Genomic DNA, 19,017 nt, shown 5'->3' on the forward strand with positions numbered 1-19,017 from the left:
ACCCTGCAGAGGAGTAGAGAGCGACAGCAGAGGAGAGGATGTGGTCACAGAGCAGCCTGCAGATCGTTCTCTGTGCTGAGAAATGACGAAGGTGCAACCTTCCACTTTACCACAACCTCCGGTTCACAGAATCCACCTGCATCTCTGCACCAACCCCCCGCCCTGCACATCTCTGAGCAAACAGCTGGAAAAGCTGCCATTTCTGTGTCAACTGAGGCTACAGAATGAACATGAGTGTGTTGTAACACACAACACGTTTACTCAGATCTGGTGCAGAAATTTGCATATGAAAGTTTGTTTCTTTTGTTGCAGTATAGAGATATAAAATAAATGTATTGCAATTATAGACTAAAGACAACTACACCTGTAATAAATAACAAACAACAGTAATTCATTCTAAATATAAAACAGGGTGTTCGATTGTAATCTCAAATAAATCATCCTCACGTGAATAACTAAGTCAGACACAATACATAACTGTATTTAAAGCATATCATGGAGATTTATTAAACGCTTCTGTCTCAACGTTCCTCCATCAAAACTGGTATAAGTTGAAACCCCAGTGGGAATCCAACTAAGGAAGATTTCTTCCTCATTTCACCATTTGTTTCCTTTAAAAACATGTTTTTTGCTCACTAGAGTCAGATAAACAGGAAACAATGTTTGAGAGACACTAACAGAAACATGGTGTGTCTGACATCTGTGAGCAAGATAATTATATCTACTCCCACTAACCACAACCTTAAAATGAATTATGATAAGAAGTTGCTGTTCTTCCTTTTGTTAGGAAGCACAAAACAAAGCTTCATACTCTCTTTCTCTGTAATATTTAAGTCCAGTTAAAGCAGTGTGTGAGCCCTGCAATTCTGAATGAGCCACACAGGAGAATAATTTCAAAGTTTACGTTGAAATACTTGGTAACACTTTACTTAAAAAGCTAAAAATACCAAGACAAGGCACATTTATTTTTATAGCACATTTCAACAACAAGGCAATTCAAAGTGCTTCACAGAAAGTATAAAAGGCATCAAGACAGATTGTAAAAGCAACACAAGGCAATATAAAAAGACATACATTTATTTAATACAATTCATAAGTGTTAAATTGGAAAATAAAAAAATAAAGATATTAATCAAAAGCCTCAAAAGGTGATTTAATAAATGGCAGCAGCAAACAGAAAAGTCTTCAGCCTTGATTTAAAAGAACAGAGTTGCAGCAGACCTGCAGTTTTCGGGGAGTTTGTTCCAGATGTGTGGTGCATAAAAACTGAACGCTGCTTCTACCAGGCTGGAAGGTTTCTGTTTAACATGGATATTAAACACTAAACTATACCTGGACAGATAACATTTGGTGCAGTAGACTGAAACTTCTGCAGATATAATGTAATCGAGGAGATTTCAATGATTATTTGTTGGTGCTGGGTTGCTACACTTCAGCAACTAGACACGAGGAAGACACATTTCATTTGTCATGTTGAACGACCCCTTGTGGTGCAAACTGAATATCGAGTCACACACAGGTTCTATCAAAATGTTTTCATAATCACATAATCATATGCATTCATATATGCAGAAATGCAGATAATGTATCATCTATCTATCAACATACAACTGAAGTAAAACACACACAGAGAACATGAACGCTGCGAAGGAAAAACTGAGCATTTAAGGAGCATCAGGGAATCTATGACTTTTATTGACCTCTGTTGGAAACTGTGAAATTACAATATGAACAGAACTTGTTCCCACTGCAAGTCTCTGGGAAACCATGATGAATACACAGTACGCTGGTGTTTGTTATGGTATGTTGTGATACAGATATTAATGACATCTCATTTTCTTTTTTCTGTGTCCAACTCTTAAAACCTCCTAATAAAGTAAAAAGACAGATTTGATAGTTAAATAAGTGAACCCATGAAGGTGTAATGCTACTTACACACCACAAGTCAACATTGTTGTATAAATAAATAAAATCATTTTGACTACTTTCCTACATTGTGACCAATAGTGGGGCTCAGATTCAGTTTGTCAGGCTCAGCTCAGTCAGACTTTGCTCACTTTTCATCTGAACTGCATCTCTAAACTAAGTATAGAGACCATTGGACTGTTAGCATGTTGATGTGTATGTTAACTACTGGATTTAAACATGTTCACGTTTGTCATGTTAGAAAGCAAGAATGTAAAGTATGTCAAGTTAATCATGTGATTAGCATGATGGCAAAGGTGTGACTAAAACTCACCTTGGACTCTGAGTTGCAGCTGTCTCTGCTCCAGCTGTTGCTGAGAAGAGGCTGAGTCTTCAGCTGGCTGATAATCATGGTGCCATCTGCTGGATAAACCTGCAACACAGCATACAGTCAGAGCTATGATACAATCAATGACCAATCCTCTCAACCTTGATTTCAACTGCAATGTCTGAATCACAATTAGACAAACGAGTAGAATAAGAATTTGGTACCAATTAATAAGACATAATTCATAACTACGCCAAGTCTGCAGTTGTGAAAAAGGAACAATTAGATTATCAGGTGATCAAATAGTCTATTGGAGGTGTCTTCCTGATGAATTGAAGATGAAGTTACTATCAATCATTGTTTTTGTAAATTTTGTTCAGTTGGATCGTCCATCTTCTGCGTCTGTGACTCACCACATAACTGAACATAACAGCATCACATGTGATCTCTGTTTGTCAGTGTAACTGATCAGAATGAAAGTTTAAGTACATCACAGTGATGCACAGTAGAGGGCGCTTGACTACCATTTATACACCTATCAATACTCTGAATGACAGCACTGTAGATGTGTGTAGTGCAGCTCTCAGGATCACATCACAACGCAGCGACACTCCCACCTGTAGCTCTTCATGTCTTTAACTATAATAGACTCTGGCAGTTTGTGTCTAAGAAAACATGGATATTATCATCATCAAACAAGACCTCTTCAGATTGTCCGTCTTCTTCCTGTGGACTACAGGTAATTTACAATAAAATCAACTGTGGATTGGTTTACGAACACGAGTTAACATGCACTTATTTTCATATTTTGCTTTTAACTAAACTAGATATCATTTTGATATGATGTCAGAATGCAACAAGAAAAAGTTCACTATCGTATCCTTTATTGTTGAACACACAGGTCTAATTGATGGAAGTGATGTGACCCAGAACCCCATAATGTGGAAAGACCAGGGTGAAAATGCAACAATATACTGCAATCACACCAAGGGCGGTACCTACAACCAGATGTACTGGTACAGACAGCTGCCAGGAGAAACAATGAAACTAATAGTTTTTACAACAACTGTAAAAACAGATCATGACTTTGAACCAGACTTCAGAAAAGAGAGATTATCAGCTACTAAGCTTGACGCTGCTAGTGGGACATTCACAGTGAAGAATCTGGTGTCAGGAGATAAAGGCTTGTATTTCTGTGCTGTCAGTGAAGCACAGTGATACAGATGCACTTGACAGCTGAACAAAAACCTCAGTGCACTGTTGGAACAACTGCTACCAACTCAATTTATCTCCTGTACTGTACATCTCTCTCTTCTGTACTGTAGTGGGACCTCGAGCACCACAAACACTCCCAGTTACACTTTGATTCATCACGTGGATTACACAGCAGCTAACAGCATCAGAGAACATCAACTATGAAACACCCACCTGGAACCTTTTAGATCTCTTTAACTACACTGACAGTTAGATTAGACCTCTTTCAGTCTCTGACTTCTACAACATGGACATCATCAAACATGGTTTCCTAAGCTTGTTAACACTTCTGCTCTGGATAAAAGGTGAGATCAACCCACTACATTATAGCCTTTAACCTTTATTATTACATATAACAAGCAAATGTTGAACATCAATTTAATGGTCTACTAGTCTACAGGGCTACTGTATGTGAGTTAAAATGTTCACTGGTGCTAACTTTTACTGTTTTACACACAGGTCTAGTTGATGGGAGTGATGTCACTCAGACTTCCATACTGTGGAAATTCAAGGGTGAAAATGCAAATATGTCCTGCAACCACACCAAGGATGTTAGCTACAGCCAGATGTACTGGTACAGACAGCTGCCAGGAGAAGCAATGAAACTCATTGTGTTCACTGATCCAAACAGCAAACCTGACTTTGAACCAGACTTCAGAAATGGGAGATTCTCAGCTACTAAGCCTAACTTTGCTAGTGGGACATTCACAGTGAAGAATCTGGAACCAGGAGATAAAGGCTTGTATTTCTGTGCTGTCAGTGAAGCACAGTGATACAGATGCACTTGACAGCTGAACAAAAACCTCAGCAAGCTGTTACCAACTGTATTTATCTGCTGTACTGTAGGAGGACCTCAAGTACAACACACAACAACTCACAATACAGCCACACTCCCACCTGTAACTTACAACACAGAAATAAACTCTGTTGTAACGTCACACCTTCCATCACACAGACTGAGTGTCTCTCATTTTCATTTTACTCAGAACACAATAATGATCCCAGCTGGTCTGATCAAACTCTCTGCAGCTCTGCTCTGTATTGTGGGTACTGTACAATACAGAGAAGCTGTCACTTTAGCTTTAAAGACATATTAAAGATTTTATGTTCTGACTGAAAACAGAGGACTCACTGGTGGTTCTGTAACTTTTTTTTTTTTTCTTTTACCTTCACAGGTCTAATTAATGGGAGTGATGTCACACTGATCCCTCTGCTGTGGAGGAACGTGAGTCAGTCTGCAACAATGAACTGCAGTCACACTAAGGGCAGTTCATATTGGCACATGTACTGGTACAGACAGCAGCCAGGAGAAAGGATGAAGCAAAACGTTTTCATGACCCCAAATCCCACACATACATATGAAAGTGACTTCAGCAAAGAACAATTATTAGACTGGAAACCACAAGACACAAGACTGAGTTACTGTATTCACAATCATTACAGACACTGTAACAACAAGATAAACTGAAAAAAGATGAAAATCACTTCAACAATAGATTAGAGAGGAGAAAGGAATAAAGCGCATTTAAAAGACCAAGAATTAATGAGAAGACAGATAACTCGGATATGACATGAAAATACTGAAACAGGGAACACAAGAAACTTCAAGCAGCTGTGCTCAACAAATGTTTTCATTTTAAAATATTTCATAACAAGAAAATATACAATAAATTATATTACTGTACACCTAGGTTTTGAGTATTATGTTCATTATTTATTGATTCATTCATTCAGTTCAATATTTATTTAAAATACATGGCAGAATAGTGAAAATATATCCACCACCAAAAACAGACCAAAGTTATCATCTTCCAATTACTTGTTTGATCCAACCAGCATTTTAGCTTGATATATTATTTCACTATCAGAATAGGAGTTGATTAATTGTCTGCCAATCGATAAATACAATATAAAATTAATTGTCACGTGGAAAGTGTTCCATAAATTGAAATTTTACACCACAGCAACCAGAGACTTGCTCACATAATCCAAATCTCTGTCTCCTCCCCTCTGAGTTTGTCCCTCAACATCTGTTCAGTCTGTCAGTCAATGTGGAGACAAAGGGGAGGACATCATGATCAGAAACCTCAACAGCATCACTCTGCTGCTTCTCTCACTTTCCTGTAGGTAGAAATTAGAACTGTTTTCTAAAAGATAAATATTTTATAACCATTTCTGTTTTCTTAATATTTTTTCTTTCTTAAATGCAGGTTGTTCACTGAGCACTAAAGTCCTTCAAGTTCCATCATCAATATTAGGAAGTGCTGACAGTTCAAAGACAATCAACTGCAGTCATTCAGTCAGTTCATACAATACAATATTGTGGTATCAGCAGTCGACAGGCAACTCTAACCTTAAACTCATTGGATATACTATGCGTACTAACCCAACCATTGAGGATAAATTCAAACAACATTTCGATGTGACTGGAGATGGTTCAGTGAAATCTCAACTTCATGTACTAAAACTCAGAGAGTCAGAGGACGGTGGCATGTATTACTGTGCAGCTAGTAGGCACAGTGATACAAATACCTTCTTGCCTCTACAAAAACCCTCTCTCATCACTTTACACTGAAGAAGAGCACACCTGCATCTAACTGCAGCCTGTAGCAGGAAATCACTGATATCAGCATTAAAGCCGCCTCTTCCTGTATTAACCAACACAACAGTAGACTGTATAAATCCACTGATGAAAAGATGTGATGTCCATTATGTCGACTCCTCCTCCTCCTTTACATCCAGACAGTTCTGTTCAGTTTGAACTTGACATTATTGTTTTGTTTTCATCTGCATTTGGATCATGATCAGACTCCTCATACATTTAGCAGCTCTGCCGTTCTGTTTAACAGGTAATATTACATTAACTTATGACATATGGTTCTAAATATGTTCACTGCAGGTTTTTCTCTCCACTAAAGTTGTTTGTTTCACATTTTTTTCTGCAGAACTCTCAAAGAACAGTGTTCATCAAACTCCAGCAGCCATGATCAAAGATCTTGGTGAAGAAATCCTGATAAACTGCAGCCATTCAAACACTAATTTTAATATGATCCAGTGGTACAAACAGTCTGCTGGGAAAAGTGATATGGCTCTCGTTGGTTATGCACGACTCACTTCTCTAGTTGTTGAAGATAAATTCAAAGAGACTCATAATGTGAGTGGTGATGGTAGAAGTCTGTCATCTCTTCATATTCCAAAGCTGAGTCGATCTGAGGACAGAGCAGTGTATTTCTGTACTGCCAGTGACGCACAGTGCTGCACAAACCCTCTGTGTTTGACAAAAACCTTCTCTGATGAAACCAGTTACACAATCACAATCATTCACCTGCTGATAACACAAAGCAAAGACGCACTGAACGACTCACATCAGCCAGCTGGTTCATCATGAGATCCTGGATTTGATGTTATTACTATTACATCCATGAGGGTGCAGTGTTTCTCCACAGATCTTAATGTGTGTTTTTTAACTATTTGGGAAAATGTGGAATTTAAATCACAAATATCTTGTCTTGACAACAACAAATAATGTAGACTTGATGTATCTGGACTCACAACATTGCAAAATATAAGTCCTGCAGTCATATCAGAATTTAACACAGAAAGATTTGCTAAAGAAAATTGTTCATTTGTTCTTCTTGGGAATGAGAAAGTTAACAGTCTGTCATAAGGAGGCAGTATATCTTTAAAGGGGCATTTATACTCAGCCAGTGGTGTGTAGTGGTGATGGTGGTGGTTATAATGTCAAGAGGAGGAAACATTATGACGCCACCCACGTTCATGTTATTTGCAGATGGGAGGTTTGTGCAAAGAGGAGGCTGGAAATAATCAGTATATCTGCTGATACACTGCTAATCATAGCAACAGTAAAATTATTACCAAACAAAAGACAACATGATCATCCTTTTCCTACAAATTACTTTTAACATTATTCTGGTTTCAGGTAATGTATCAAATTTTTTAGACATTTCATACAAGTTTTCAACAGCATCTATTTCTAGTTTTATTTATGTTACATTACTGGATTTATCAGTGTTTATTCTTATATGGTGTGTTGTTTTTGTTGACACCTTTTCGACAGGTTCCTCTCTCAGTGACCAAGTCCACCAGACTCCAGCTCACATGTACAACAAAACAGGAGAAACCGCCAAAATCAGCTGTTTACACAGTATTCAGAGCTACAACCAGATCAACTGGTATAAGCAGTCAAATGGACAACTACAGTTCCTGGGATATGTGTATTCAAACAAAGGAAATCCAGAGCCTGGTGTAGATGTGACGATGGAAGGGAGTGCCAGTACAGACCAGACCTGCACATTGACAATTAATGGACTCAACCTGAACAGCAGTGCAGTTTACTTCTGTGCTGCTAGTTTACACAGTGCTACATATCACTGCTCCTCAGTACAAAAACCTCATCACCACAGTTTTTTTTTTATCTCTGTATTACAGCTCAGAGCCTCTTTGCACCTGTATTAACTCGTTCTAACCACTGTTGGTCTCCTCTCACAAAGATCAGATATTATAACGGGAGGTTCTGTATGTGAAGCCTCCTGTTATAAAGAGCAGCTTCAGACATTCAGGGCTACATCTCATTTCAACAGCATCTCTTTAATGTCTTAAATTCTCACCACATATATCAGATCCATCTGCTTGTATGTTTACATTCAAAATGACAATGACAATGTTTCACGATTAAAAAAATATGAAATTGTTATTGTTATTATTGTTACTATAAATAATCATTAAAGGCAAGACTGTCCCATCATATTAATTCATAATACGTTACCAGAAGTTCCTAAACAACCAAGTCTACATTTTAGACATGTCCTCTGATTTAGTTTGTAATATTTAGACCAATAATAATTGAAAAACACAAAAATACTTATTTTATATCTGTATATACACAGTTTAACTCTTCTTTGAATGTGACAAATACTCTGTTGTATACAAACGTTTGCAGGGATTACTACAGGTCTTTTCTGTTTTGCTTCCTTTCACAGGGTGGCAGTATATCTTCATTGAGCCTGTGGTGTGTGGTGGTAGCTGACATGATGGTTTTAATGTTTAGAGGTGGAGAATGCACTACGACACCACCCACTTTAAAGAAGTTGTGTTTGTTTTCCTGATAAGAGGGTTTTTTCAGTAAAGGAGGTGGAAAGTATCAGCATACCAGCATAAAGTGTGACGAAAACACAAACTGGTGTTAAATTTGTCCAGAATACAACATGATCCTTTTCTTCTGCATCACCTTTAATGTTATTCTGGTTTCAGGTACAGAAGTCTTTTAAGACATTTCTTCTTTAAAAAGGTGGATTTATATTTATTTGGCAAACAATCAGCTATTCCAGTTACAGGCTATAGACTCTGATACATTTTGGGATTGAGGTTCAAGAAAGAGATATGGGCTTTGATTTAATCAAATACATAATGTTTTCTCCACATATTCTCTATTTATCATGTTCAATTCCTGTCCTGTGTTCTCTCATTTTTCTATTTAATAGTATTCATCCTCATTTAAAGTGATTGTGTATTGTTGGTGCTTTTTCTACAGGTTCCTCTCTCAGTGACCAAGTCTACCAGACTCCAGCTCACATGTACAACAAAACAGGAGAAACTGCCAAAATCAGCTGTTCACACAGTATTCAGAGCTATAACCGGATCCTCTGGTATAAGCAATCAAACGGACAACTACAGTTCCTGGGATACATGTCAGGGACCACTGCTAACCCAGAGACTGGAATGGGTGTGAAAATCGAGGGGAATGCAAATGAAGACCAAACCTGCACATTAATAATTGAAGGACTGAGACTGAACAGCAGTGCAGTTTACTTCTGTGCTGCTAGTTTCCACAGTGCTACATATCACTGCTCCTCAGTACAAAAACCTCATCACATTTTTAATCTTTGTGTTACAGCTCACAGCCTCTTTGCACCTGGAATAAACCACTCTAACCAATGTTGGTCTATCTTGTGAATGAGATCAGTGATTTTAATGGGAGGTCCTTTCTGTGGAGCAACGCCTTTAACTTCCCACTTCCCTTTATAAAAAACAGCCTCAGTCATTCAGCATGTTTACTGTGGCTGGATCTTATATTAAGAAGACCACTATGATGACTCAAAGCTCTCTTTCTCTTTCATACAGTACGTAAATGTTAATAAAGACATCTTTTTAGAATTTAACTGAAACACTTTATTTAATATTAGAACTGATAAAATGTTAACATTTTTCATCACTGCTTCATATTATAAGTGCAGCCTCATCATTTTTTAAATGTGTTGGACTCATCACCACACATTATCAATTAGGCCTCCTCAGCTCGTCGGTGGGACTGATCTGAATGTAGGGGAACCTCCAGCAACACTTATATCCACACATCTACACGAAACTGACAATGTAGATTTTATACAGCAGTTTACAGTGTCAGAGAACGTCACACACTTCAATGACACACCCAGCTGCAACTCTTCATATCTCTGTTGTCTAACTACAGTACACTAACAGTCATATATGAGACTCCAGAACATGGACATCGTCAAACATGGTCTCCTCAGCTTATTGGTATTTTTTCTCTGGATAAAAGGTTAAATACAGTAAATCATGTCACTGCATTACTGTCTTAAACTTTTATTTAAATGATGAAAGCAGACAATGACAAATGTCATTGTTTGAGTTAAATTAATTAATCAATCAATTAGTGGTAACTTTTTCTGTTTTACACACAGACCTAATTGATGGGAGTGATGTCACCCAGACCTCCATACTGTGGAAAAACAAGGATGAAGAAGCAACAATATACTGCAACCACACCAAGGGTGCTGGCTACATTCAGATGTACTGGTACAAGCAGCTGCCAGGAGAAGCAATGAAACTCATTGTGTTCACAACACTCGGCAAAGAAAATCACGACTTTGGAAATTTCAGCAAAGAGAGATTCTCAGCTACTAAGCCTGACTTTGCTAGTGGGACATTCACAGTGAAGAATCTGGCACCAGAAGATAAAGGCTTGTATTTCTGTGCTGTCAGTGAGCACAGTGATACAGATGCACTTGACAGCTGAACAAAAACCCCAGTACACTGTTGGAACAACTGCTACCAACTCAATTTATCTCCTGTACTGTACATCTCTCTCTCCTGTACTGTAGGGGGACCTTGAGCACCACAAACACTTCCAGTTACACTCTGATGTGGAGTTTGATACAGCAGTTCACAGGACATCACACTGCAGAGACACTCCCACCTGCAACTCTTTATATCTCTGCTGTAACGTCACACTTCTCATCACACAGACTGACGGTGACTCTGGTCTCTAAGTTCATTTTGCTCAGAACACAATAATGATCACAGCTGGTCTGATTAAACTCTCTGCAGCTCTGCTCTGTATTGTAGGTATGGTACATCATTGTGGTTACTAAATGAGAGAAAAAATGATCACTTTTACTTCTTCCAACTTGTGGAAGATTTAAATTCATGTTAATGATTGTATGTTGAACATTCTGCCTGTATGCAGAAGAGTTATTGTTGGTCTTGTAACATGACATGCAATTGTTGACCCCGACAGGTCTAATTGATGGGAGTGATGTCATCCAGACCCCTCTGCTGTGGAGCAAAGAGGGTCAGTCTGCCACAATGAACTGCAGTCACACTAAGACTGCTAATTTTAACCAGATGTACTGGTACAGACAGCTGCCAGGAGAAACAATGAAACTCATTGTGTTCACAGCATTCGGCAGAGAAAATCATGACTTTGGAAATTTCAGCAAAGAGAGATTCTCAGCCACTAAGCCTGACTTTGCTAGTGGGACATTCACAGTGAAGAATCTGGAACCAGGAGATAAAGGCTTGTATTTCTGTGCTGTCAGTGAAGCACAGTGATACAGATGCACTTGACAGCTGAACAAAAACCTCAGTGCACTGTTGGAACAACTGCTACCAACTCAATTTATCTCCTGTACTGTACATCTCTCTCTCCTGTACTGTAGGGGGACCTCAAGCACCACAAACACTCCCAGTTACACTTTGATTCATCACGTGGATTACACAGCAGCTAACAGCATCAGAGAACATCATCTATGAAACACCCACCTGGAACCTTTTAGATCTCTGTAACTACACTGACAGTTAGATTAGACCTCTTTCAGTCTCTGACTTCTACAACATGGACATCATCAAACATGGTTTCCTAAGCTTGTTGACACTTCTGCTCTGGATAAAAGGTGAGATCAACCCACTACATTATAGCCTTTAACCTTTATTATTACGTCTAACAAGCAAATGTTGAACATATATTTAATGGTCTACTAGTCTATAGGGCTACTGTATGTGAGTTAAAATGTTCACTGGTGCTAACTTTTACTGTTTTACACACAGGTCTAGTTGATGGGAGTGATGTCACTCAGACCTCAATAATATGGAAATTCATGGATGAAAATGCAACAATGTCCTGCAACCACACCAAGGATTATACCTACAACCAGATGTACTGGTACAGACAGCTGCCAGGAGAAACAATGAAACTAATAGTTTTTACAATAACTGCAAAAACAGATCATGACTTTGAACCAGACTTCAAAAATGGGAGATTCTCAGCCACTAAGCCTGACTTTGCTAGTGGGACATTCACAGTGAAGAATCTGAAACCAGGAGATAAAGGCTTGTATTTCTGTGCTGTCAGTAAGCACAGTGATACAGATGCACTTGACAGCTGAACAAAAACCTCAGTGCACTGTTGGAACAACTGCTACCAACTCAATTTATCTCCTGTACTGTACATCTCTCTCTCCTGTACTGTAGGGGAATCTCGAGCACCACAAACACTCCCAGTTACACTTTGATGTGGAGTTTGATACAGCAGCTCACAGAACTTCACACTGCAGAGACACTCCCACCTGTAACTCTTTATATCTCTGTAATTACATTGACAGTTACAGTATATATGAGACTTGGTGCTTTACAACATGGACATTATCAAACATGGTCTCCTCAGCTTCTTACTATTTCTACTTTGGAACAAAGATAAAGTACAGTGAGATCTGGGGCTGAGAAATATGGTTGAAATCAATATCATGATGGAAATAGGAATGTTGACTGATAACTAAAAATATCAATCATGGCAAATTAATACAATCCACTATTATGCTTTACATCAGTAAAACTATTTATACATGTCAAACAATTTACAATTAGATGGAATATTTACATTTGGACACCTGCAAAACACTAACATGATATGAGCATTTCATCATGATACGGCACTATTCAACTGAGAGTCAAACAGTTTGAATCACTAAATTATCATCCAGACTGAGTACAATGATCTCTGCATTACAACTAAAACTTTTATTTCGGGAATGAGAGCAGACAATGACAACGGTTGTAAAATACTCTACTGTATGTGAGTTAAAATATTCACTTGAGGTAACTTTTACTGTTTCACACACAGGTCTAGTTGTTGGGAGTGATATCACCCAGACCTCCATACTGTGGAAAAACAAGGATGAAAGTGCAACAATGTCCTGCAACCACACCAAGGGTGCTGGCTACAGCCAGATGTACTGGTACAGACAGCTGCCAGGAGAAGCAATGAAACAAATTGTTTTTACAACAACTGCAAAAACAGATCATGACTTTGAACCAGACTTCAAAGATGAGAGATTCTCATCTACTAAGCCTGATGCTGTTAGTGGGACATTCACAGTGAAGAATCTGGAACCAGAAGATAAAGGCTTGTATTTCTGTGCTGTGAGTCAACACAGTGATACAGATGCACTTGACAGCTGAACAAAAACCTCAGCAAGCTGTTACCAACTGTATTTATCTGCTGTACTGTAGGAGGACCTCAAGTACAACACACAACAACTCACAATAAAGCCACACTCCCACCTGTAACTTACAACACAGAAATAAACTCTGTTGTAACGTCACACCTTCCATCACACAGACTGAGTGTCTCTCATTTTCATTTTACTCAGAACACAATAATGATCCCAGCTGGTCTGATCAAACTCTCTGCAGCTCTGCTCTGTATTGTAGGTACTGTACAATACAGAGAAGCTGTCACTTTAGCTTTAAAGACATATTAAAGAGTTTATGTTCTGACTGAAAACAGAGGACTCACTGGTGGTTCTGTAACTTTTTTTTTTTTTTACCTTCACAGGTCTAATTAATGGGAGTGATGTCACACTGATCCCTCTGCTGTGGAGGAACGTGAGTCAGTCTGCAACAATGAACTGCAGTCACACTAAGGCTCATATTGGCACATGTACTGGTACAGACAGCAGCCAGGAGAAGAGATGAAGTGAAACGTTTTCACGACCCCAAATCCCCCACATAAATATGAAAGTGACTTCAGTGAGGCCAAATTTCCAGCAAAGAAGAACGATTATTAGACTGGAAACCACAAGACACAAGACTGAGTTACTGTATTCACAATCATTACAAACACTGTAACAACAAGATAAACTGAAAAAGATGAAAATCACTTCATCAGATTAGAGAGAGAGGAAAAAGGAATAAAGAGTATTTTAAAGACCAAGAATAAACGAGAAGACAGATAACTCGGATATAAAAGGGACATGAAAATACTGAAACACGGAACACAAGAAACTCCAAGCAGCTGTGCTCAATAAATGTTTACATTTCAAAATATTTCATAACAAGAAAATATACAATAAATTATATTACTGTACACCTAGGTTTTGAGTATTATGTTCATTATTTATTGATTCCTTATTCTTTTCAGTTCAATATTTATTTAAAATACATGTCAGAATAGTGAAAATATATCCACCACCAATAACAGAGCAAAGTGAACATCTTTGAATTGCTTGTTTGATCAAACCAGCTGGAACCAGCAAATGTTTGGTGTTTTAGCTTAATATATGATTTCACCATCAGAGTAGGAGTTGATTAATTGTCTGCCAATCGATTAACACCATATAAAATACATTGTGAAGGTGTTTCAGTAATTGAAAATTTACATCACAGCACGACAACAACCAGAGACTTGCTCACATAATCCAAATCTCTGTCTCCTCCCCTCTGAGTTTGTCCCTCAACATCTGTTCAGTCTGTCAGTCAATGTGGAGACAAAGGGGAGGACATCATGATCAGAAACCTCAACAGCATCACTCTGCTGCTTCTCTCACTTTCCTGTAGGTAGAAATTAGAACTGTTTTCTAAAAGATATATATTTTATAACCATTTCTGTTTTCTTAATATTTTTTCTTTCTTAAATGCAGGTTGTTCACTGAGCACTAAAGTCCTTCAAGTTCCATCATCAATATTAGGAAGTGCTGACAGTTCAGAGACAATCAACTGCAGCCATTCAATCAGTGGATACAATACAATATTGTGGTATCAGCAGTCGACGGGCAACTCTGACCTTAAACTCATTGGATATACTGTGCGTACTAACCCAACCATTGAGGATCAATTCAAACAACATTTCAATGTGACTGGAGATGGTTCAGTGAAATCTAAACTTCATGTACTGAAACTCAGAGAGTCAGAGGATGGTGGCATGTATTACTGTGCAGCTAGTAGGCACAGTGACACAAATACCTTCTTGCCTCTACAAAAACCCTCTCTCATCACTTTACACTGAAGAAGAGCACACCTGCATCTAACTGCAGCCTGTAGCAGGAAATCACTGATATCAGCATTAAAGCCGCCTCTTCCTGTATTAACCAACACAACAGTAGACTGTATAAATCCACTGATGAAAAGATGTGACGTCCATTATGTCGACTCCTCCTCCTCCTTTACATCCAGACAGCTCTGTTCAGTTTGCACTTGACATTATTGTTTTGTTTTCATCTGCATTTGGATCATGATCAGACTCCTCATACATTTAGCAGCTCTGCCGTTCTGTTTAACAGGTAATATTACATTAACTTATGACATATGGTTCTAAATATGTTCACTGCAGGTTTTTCTCTCCACTAAAGTTGTTTGTTTCACATTTTTTTCACAGAACTCTCAAAGAACAGTGTTCATCAAATTCCAGCAGCCATGATCAAAGATCTTGGTGAAGAAATCCTGATAAACTGCAGCCATTCAAACACTAATTTTAATATGATCCAGTGGTACAAACAGTCTGATGGGAAAAGTGATATGGCTCTTGTTGGTTATGTACGATACTCTTCTCCAGCTGTTGAAGATAAATTCAAAGAGACTCATAATGTGAGTGGTGATGGTAGAAGTCTGTCATCTCTTCATATTCCAAAGCTGAGTCGATCTGAGGACAGAGCAGTGTATTTCTGTGCTGCTAGTGAAGCACAGTGCTGCACAAACCCTCCGTCTTTGACAAAAACCTTCTCTGATGAAACCAGTTACACAATCACAATCATTCACCTGCTGATAACACAAAGCAGAGACACACTGAACTCACATCAGCCAGCTGGTTCATCATGAGATCCTGGATTTGATGTTATTACTATCACATCCATGAGGGTGCCGTGTTTCTCCACAGATCTTAATGTGTGTTTTTTAACTATTTGGGAAAATGTGGAATTTAAATCACAAATATCTTGTCTTGAAAACAACAAATAATGTAGACTTGATATATCTGGACTCACAACATTGTAAAATTTATGTCCTGCAGTCATATCAGAATTTAAAACAGAAAGATTTACTAAAGAAAAAAGTTAATTTTCTTGTTCTTGGGAATGAGAAAGTTAACAGTCTGTCATAATGAGGCAGTAAATCTTTAATGGGACCTTTATACTCAGCCAGTGGTGTGTAGTGGTGATGGTGGTGGTTATAATGTCAAGAGGAGGAAACATTATGACACCACCCACGTACAAGTTTATTTGCAGATGGGAGGTTTGTGCAAAGAGGAGGTTGGAAATAATCAGTAGAACTGCTGATACACTGCTAATCATAGCAACAGTAAAATTATTACCAAACAAAAGACAACATGATCATCCTTTTCCTACAAATTACTTTAAATATTATTCTCTTTTCAGGTAATGTCATCAAATCTTTTATATTATATAGTGCTGATATTTAAGCTTTAGTGAACTTTGTGACATTACTGTATTCACCAGTGTTTCTTCTTATATGGTGTGTTGTTTTTGTTGATGCCTTTTCTACAGGTTCCTCTCTCAGTGACCAAGTCTACCAGACTCCAGCTCACATGTACAACAAAACAGGAGAAACTGCCAAAATCAGCTGTTCACACAGTATTCAGAGCTATAACCGGATCCTCTGGTATAAGCAGTCAAACGGACAACTACAGTTCCTGGGATACATGTCAGTGACCACTGCTAACCCAGAGACTGGAATGGGTGTGAAAATCGAGGGGAATGCAAATGAAGACCAAACCTGCACATTAATAATTGAAGGACTGAGACTGAACAGCAGTGCAGTTTACTTCTGTGCTGCTAGTTTCCACAGTGCTACATATCACTGCTCCTCAGTACAAAAACCTCATCACATTTTTAATCTTTGTGTTACAGCTCACAGCCTCTTTGCACCTGGAATAAACCACTCTAACCAATGTTGGTCTATCTTGTGAATGAGATCAGTGATTTTAATGGGAGGTCCTTTCTGTGGAGCAACGCCTTTAACTTCCCACCTCCCTTTATAAAAAACAGCCTCAGTCATTCAGCATGTTTACTGTGGCTGGATCTCATATTAAGAAGACCACTATGATGACTCAAAGCTCTCTTTCTCTTTCATACAGTACGTAAATGTTAATAAAGACATCTTTTTAGAATTTAACTGAAACACTTTATTTAATATTAGAACTGATAAAATGTTAACATTTTTCATCACTGCTTCATATTATAAGTGCAGCCTCATCATTTTTTAAATGTGTTGGACTCATCACCACACATTATCAATTAGGCCTCCTCAGCTCGTCGGTGGGACTGATCTGAATGTAGGGGAACCTCCAGCAACACTTATATCCAAACATCTACACGAAACTGACAATATAGATTTTATACAGCAGTTTACAGTGTCAGAGAACGTCACACACTGCAATGACACACCCAGCTGCAACTCTTCATATCTCTGTTGTCTAACTACAGTACACTAACAGTCATATATGAGACTCCAGAACATGGACATCGTCAAACATGGTCTCCTCAGCTTATTGGTATTTTTTCTCTGGATAAAAGGTTAAATACAGTAAATCATGTCACTGCATTACTGTCTGATACTTTTATTTAAATGATGAAAGCAGACAATGACAAATGTCATTGTTTAAGTTAAATTAATTAATCAATCAATTAGTGGTAACTTTTTCTGTTTTACACACAGGCCTAATTGATGGGAGTGATGTCACCCAGACCTCCATACTGTGGAAAAACAAGGATGAAGAAGCAACAATATACTGCAACCACACCAAGGGTGCTGGCTACATTCAGATGTACTGGTACAAACAGCTGCCAGGAGAAGCAATGAAACTCATTGTGTTCACAACACTCGGCAAAGAAAATCACGACTTTGGAAATTTCAGCAAAGAGAGATTCTCAGCCACTAAGCCTGACTTTGCTAGTGGGACATTCACAGTGAATAATCTGGCACCAGAAGATAAAGGCTTGTATTTCTGTGCTGTCAGTGAGCACAGTGATACAGATGCACTTGACAGCTGAACAAAAACCCCAGTACACTGTTGGAACAACTGCTACCAACTCAATTTATCTCCTGTACTGTACATCTCTCTCTCCTGTACTGTAGGGGGACCTTGAGCACCACAAACACTTCCAGTTACACTCTGATGTGGAGTTTGATACAGCAGTTCACAGGACATCACACTGCAGAGACACTCCCACCTGCAACTCTTTGTATCTCTGCTGTAACGTCACACTTCTCATCACACAGACTGACGGTGACTCTGGTCTCTAAGTTCATTTTGCTCAGAACACAATAATGATCACAGCTGGTCTGATTAAACTCTCTGCAGCTCTGCTCTGTATTGTAGGTACGGTACATCATTGTGGTTACTAAATGAGAGAAAAAATGATCACTTTTACTTCTTCCAACTTGTGGAAGATTTAAATTCACGTTAATGATTGTATGTTGAACATTCTGCCTGTATGCAGAGGAGTTATTGTTGGTCTTGTAACATGACATGCAATTGTTGACCCCGACAGGTCTAATTGATGGGAGTGATGTCACCCAGACCCCTCTGCTGTGGAGCAAAGAGGGTCAGTCTGCCACAATGAACTGCAGTCACACTAAGACTGCTAATTTTAACCAGATGTACTGGTACAGACAGCTGCCAGGAGAAACAATGAAACTCATTGTGTTCACAGCATTCGGCAGAGAAAATCATGACTTTGGAAATTTCAGCAAAGAGAGATTCTCAGCCACTAAGCCTGATGCTGCTAGTGGGACATTCACAGTGAAGAATCTGGAACCAGGAGATAAAGGCTTGTATTTCTGTGCTGTCAGTGAGCACAGTGATACAGATGCACTTGACAGCTGAACAAAAACCTCAGTGCACTGTTGGAACAACTGCTACCAACTCAATTTATCTCCTGTACTGTACATCTCTCTCTCCTGTACTGTAGGGGGACCTC

The 19,017-nt window shown here is 38.6% G+C and overlaps 4 gene segments (V, D, J or C); all 4 read left to right on the forward strand.

Annotated features, from left to right (window-relative positions):
* The first annotated feature begins 2,352 nt into the window (after positions 1–2,352).
* Positions 2,353–3,451, forward strand: LOC122998944. The segment is given in 2 exon segments: positions 2,353–2,972; positions 3,135–3,451. Coding segments are annotated over 2 exon segments (381 nt in total).
* Positions 3,452–3,707: 256 nt separating this feature from the next.
* On the forward strand, positions 3,708–5,434 carry LOC122998945. The segment is given in 2 exon segments: positions 3,708–3,792; positions 3,947–5,434. Coding segments are annotated over 2 exon segments (372 nt in total).
* Positions 5,435–11,358: 5,924 nt separating this feature from the next.
* LOC122998937 lies at positions 11,359–12,272 on the forward strand. The segment is given in 2 exon segments: positions 11,359–11,700; positions 11,855–12,272. Coding segments are annotated over 2 exon segments (396 nt in total).
* A 5,849-nt stretch (positions 12,273–18,121) lies between these two features.
* LOC122998943 lies at positions 18,122–18,937 on the forward strand. The segment is given in 2 exon segments: positions 18,122–18,416; positions 18,589–18,937. Coding segments are annotated over 2 exon segments (387 nt in total).
* The last annotated feature ends 80 nt before the right edge of the window (positions 18,938–19,017 follow it).

The sequence above is a fragment of the Thunnus albacares genome, chromosome 15 (assembly GCF_914725855.1).
Source record: "Thunnus albacares chromosome 15, fThuAlb1.1, whole genome shotgun sequence".
NCBI classification, from domain to species: Eukaryota; Metazoa; Chordata; class Actinopteri; order Scombriformes; family Scombridae; genus Thunnus; species Thunnus albacares.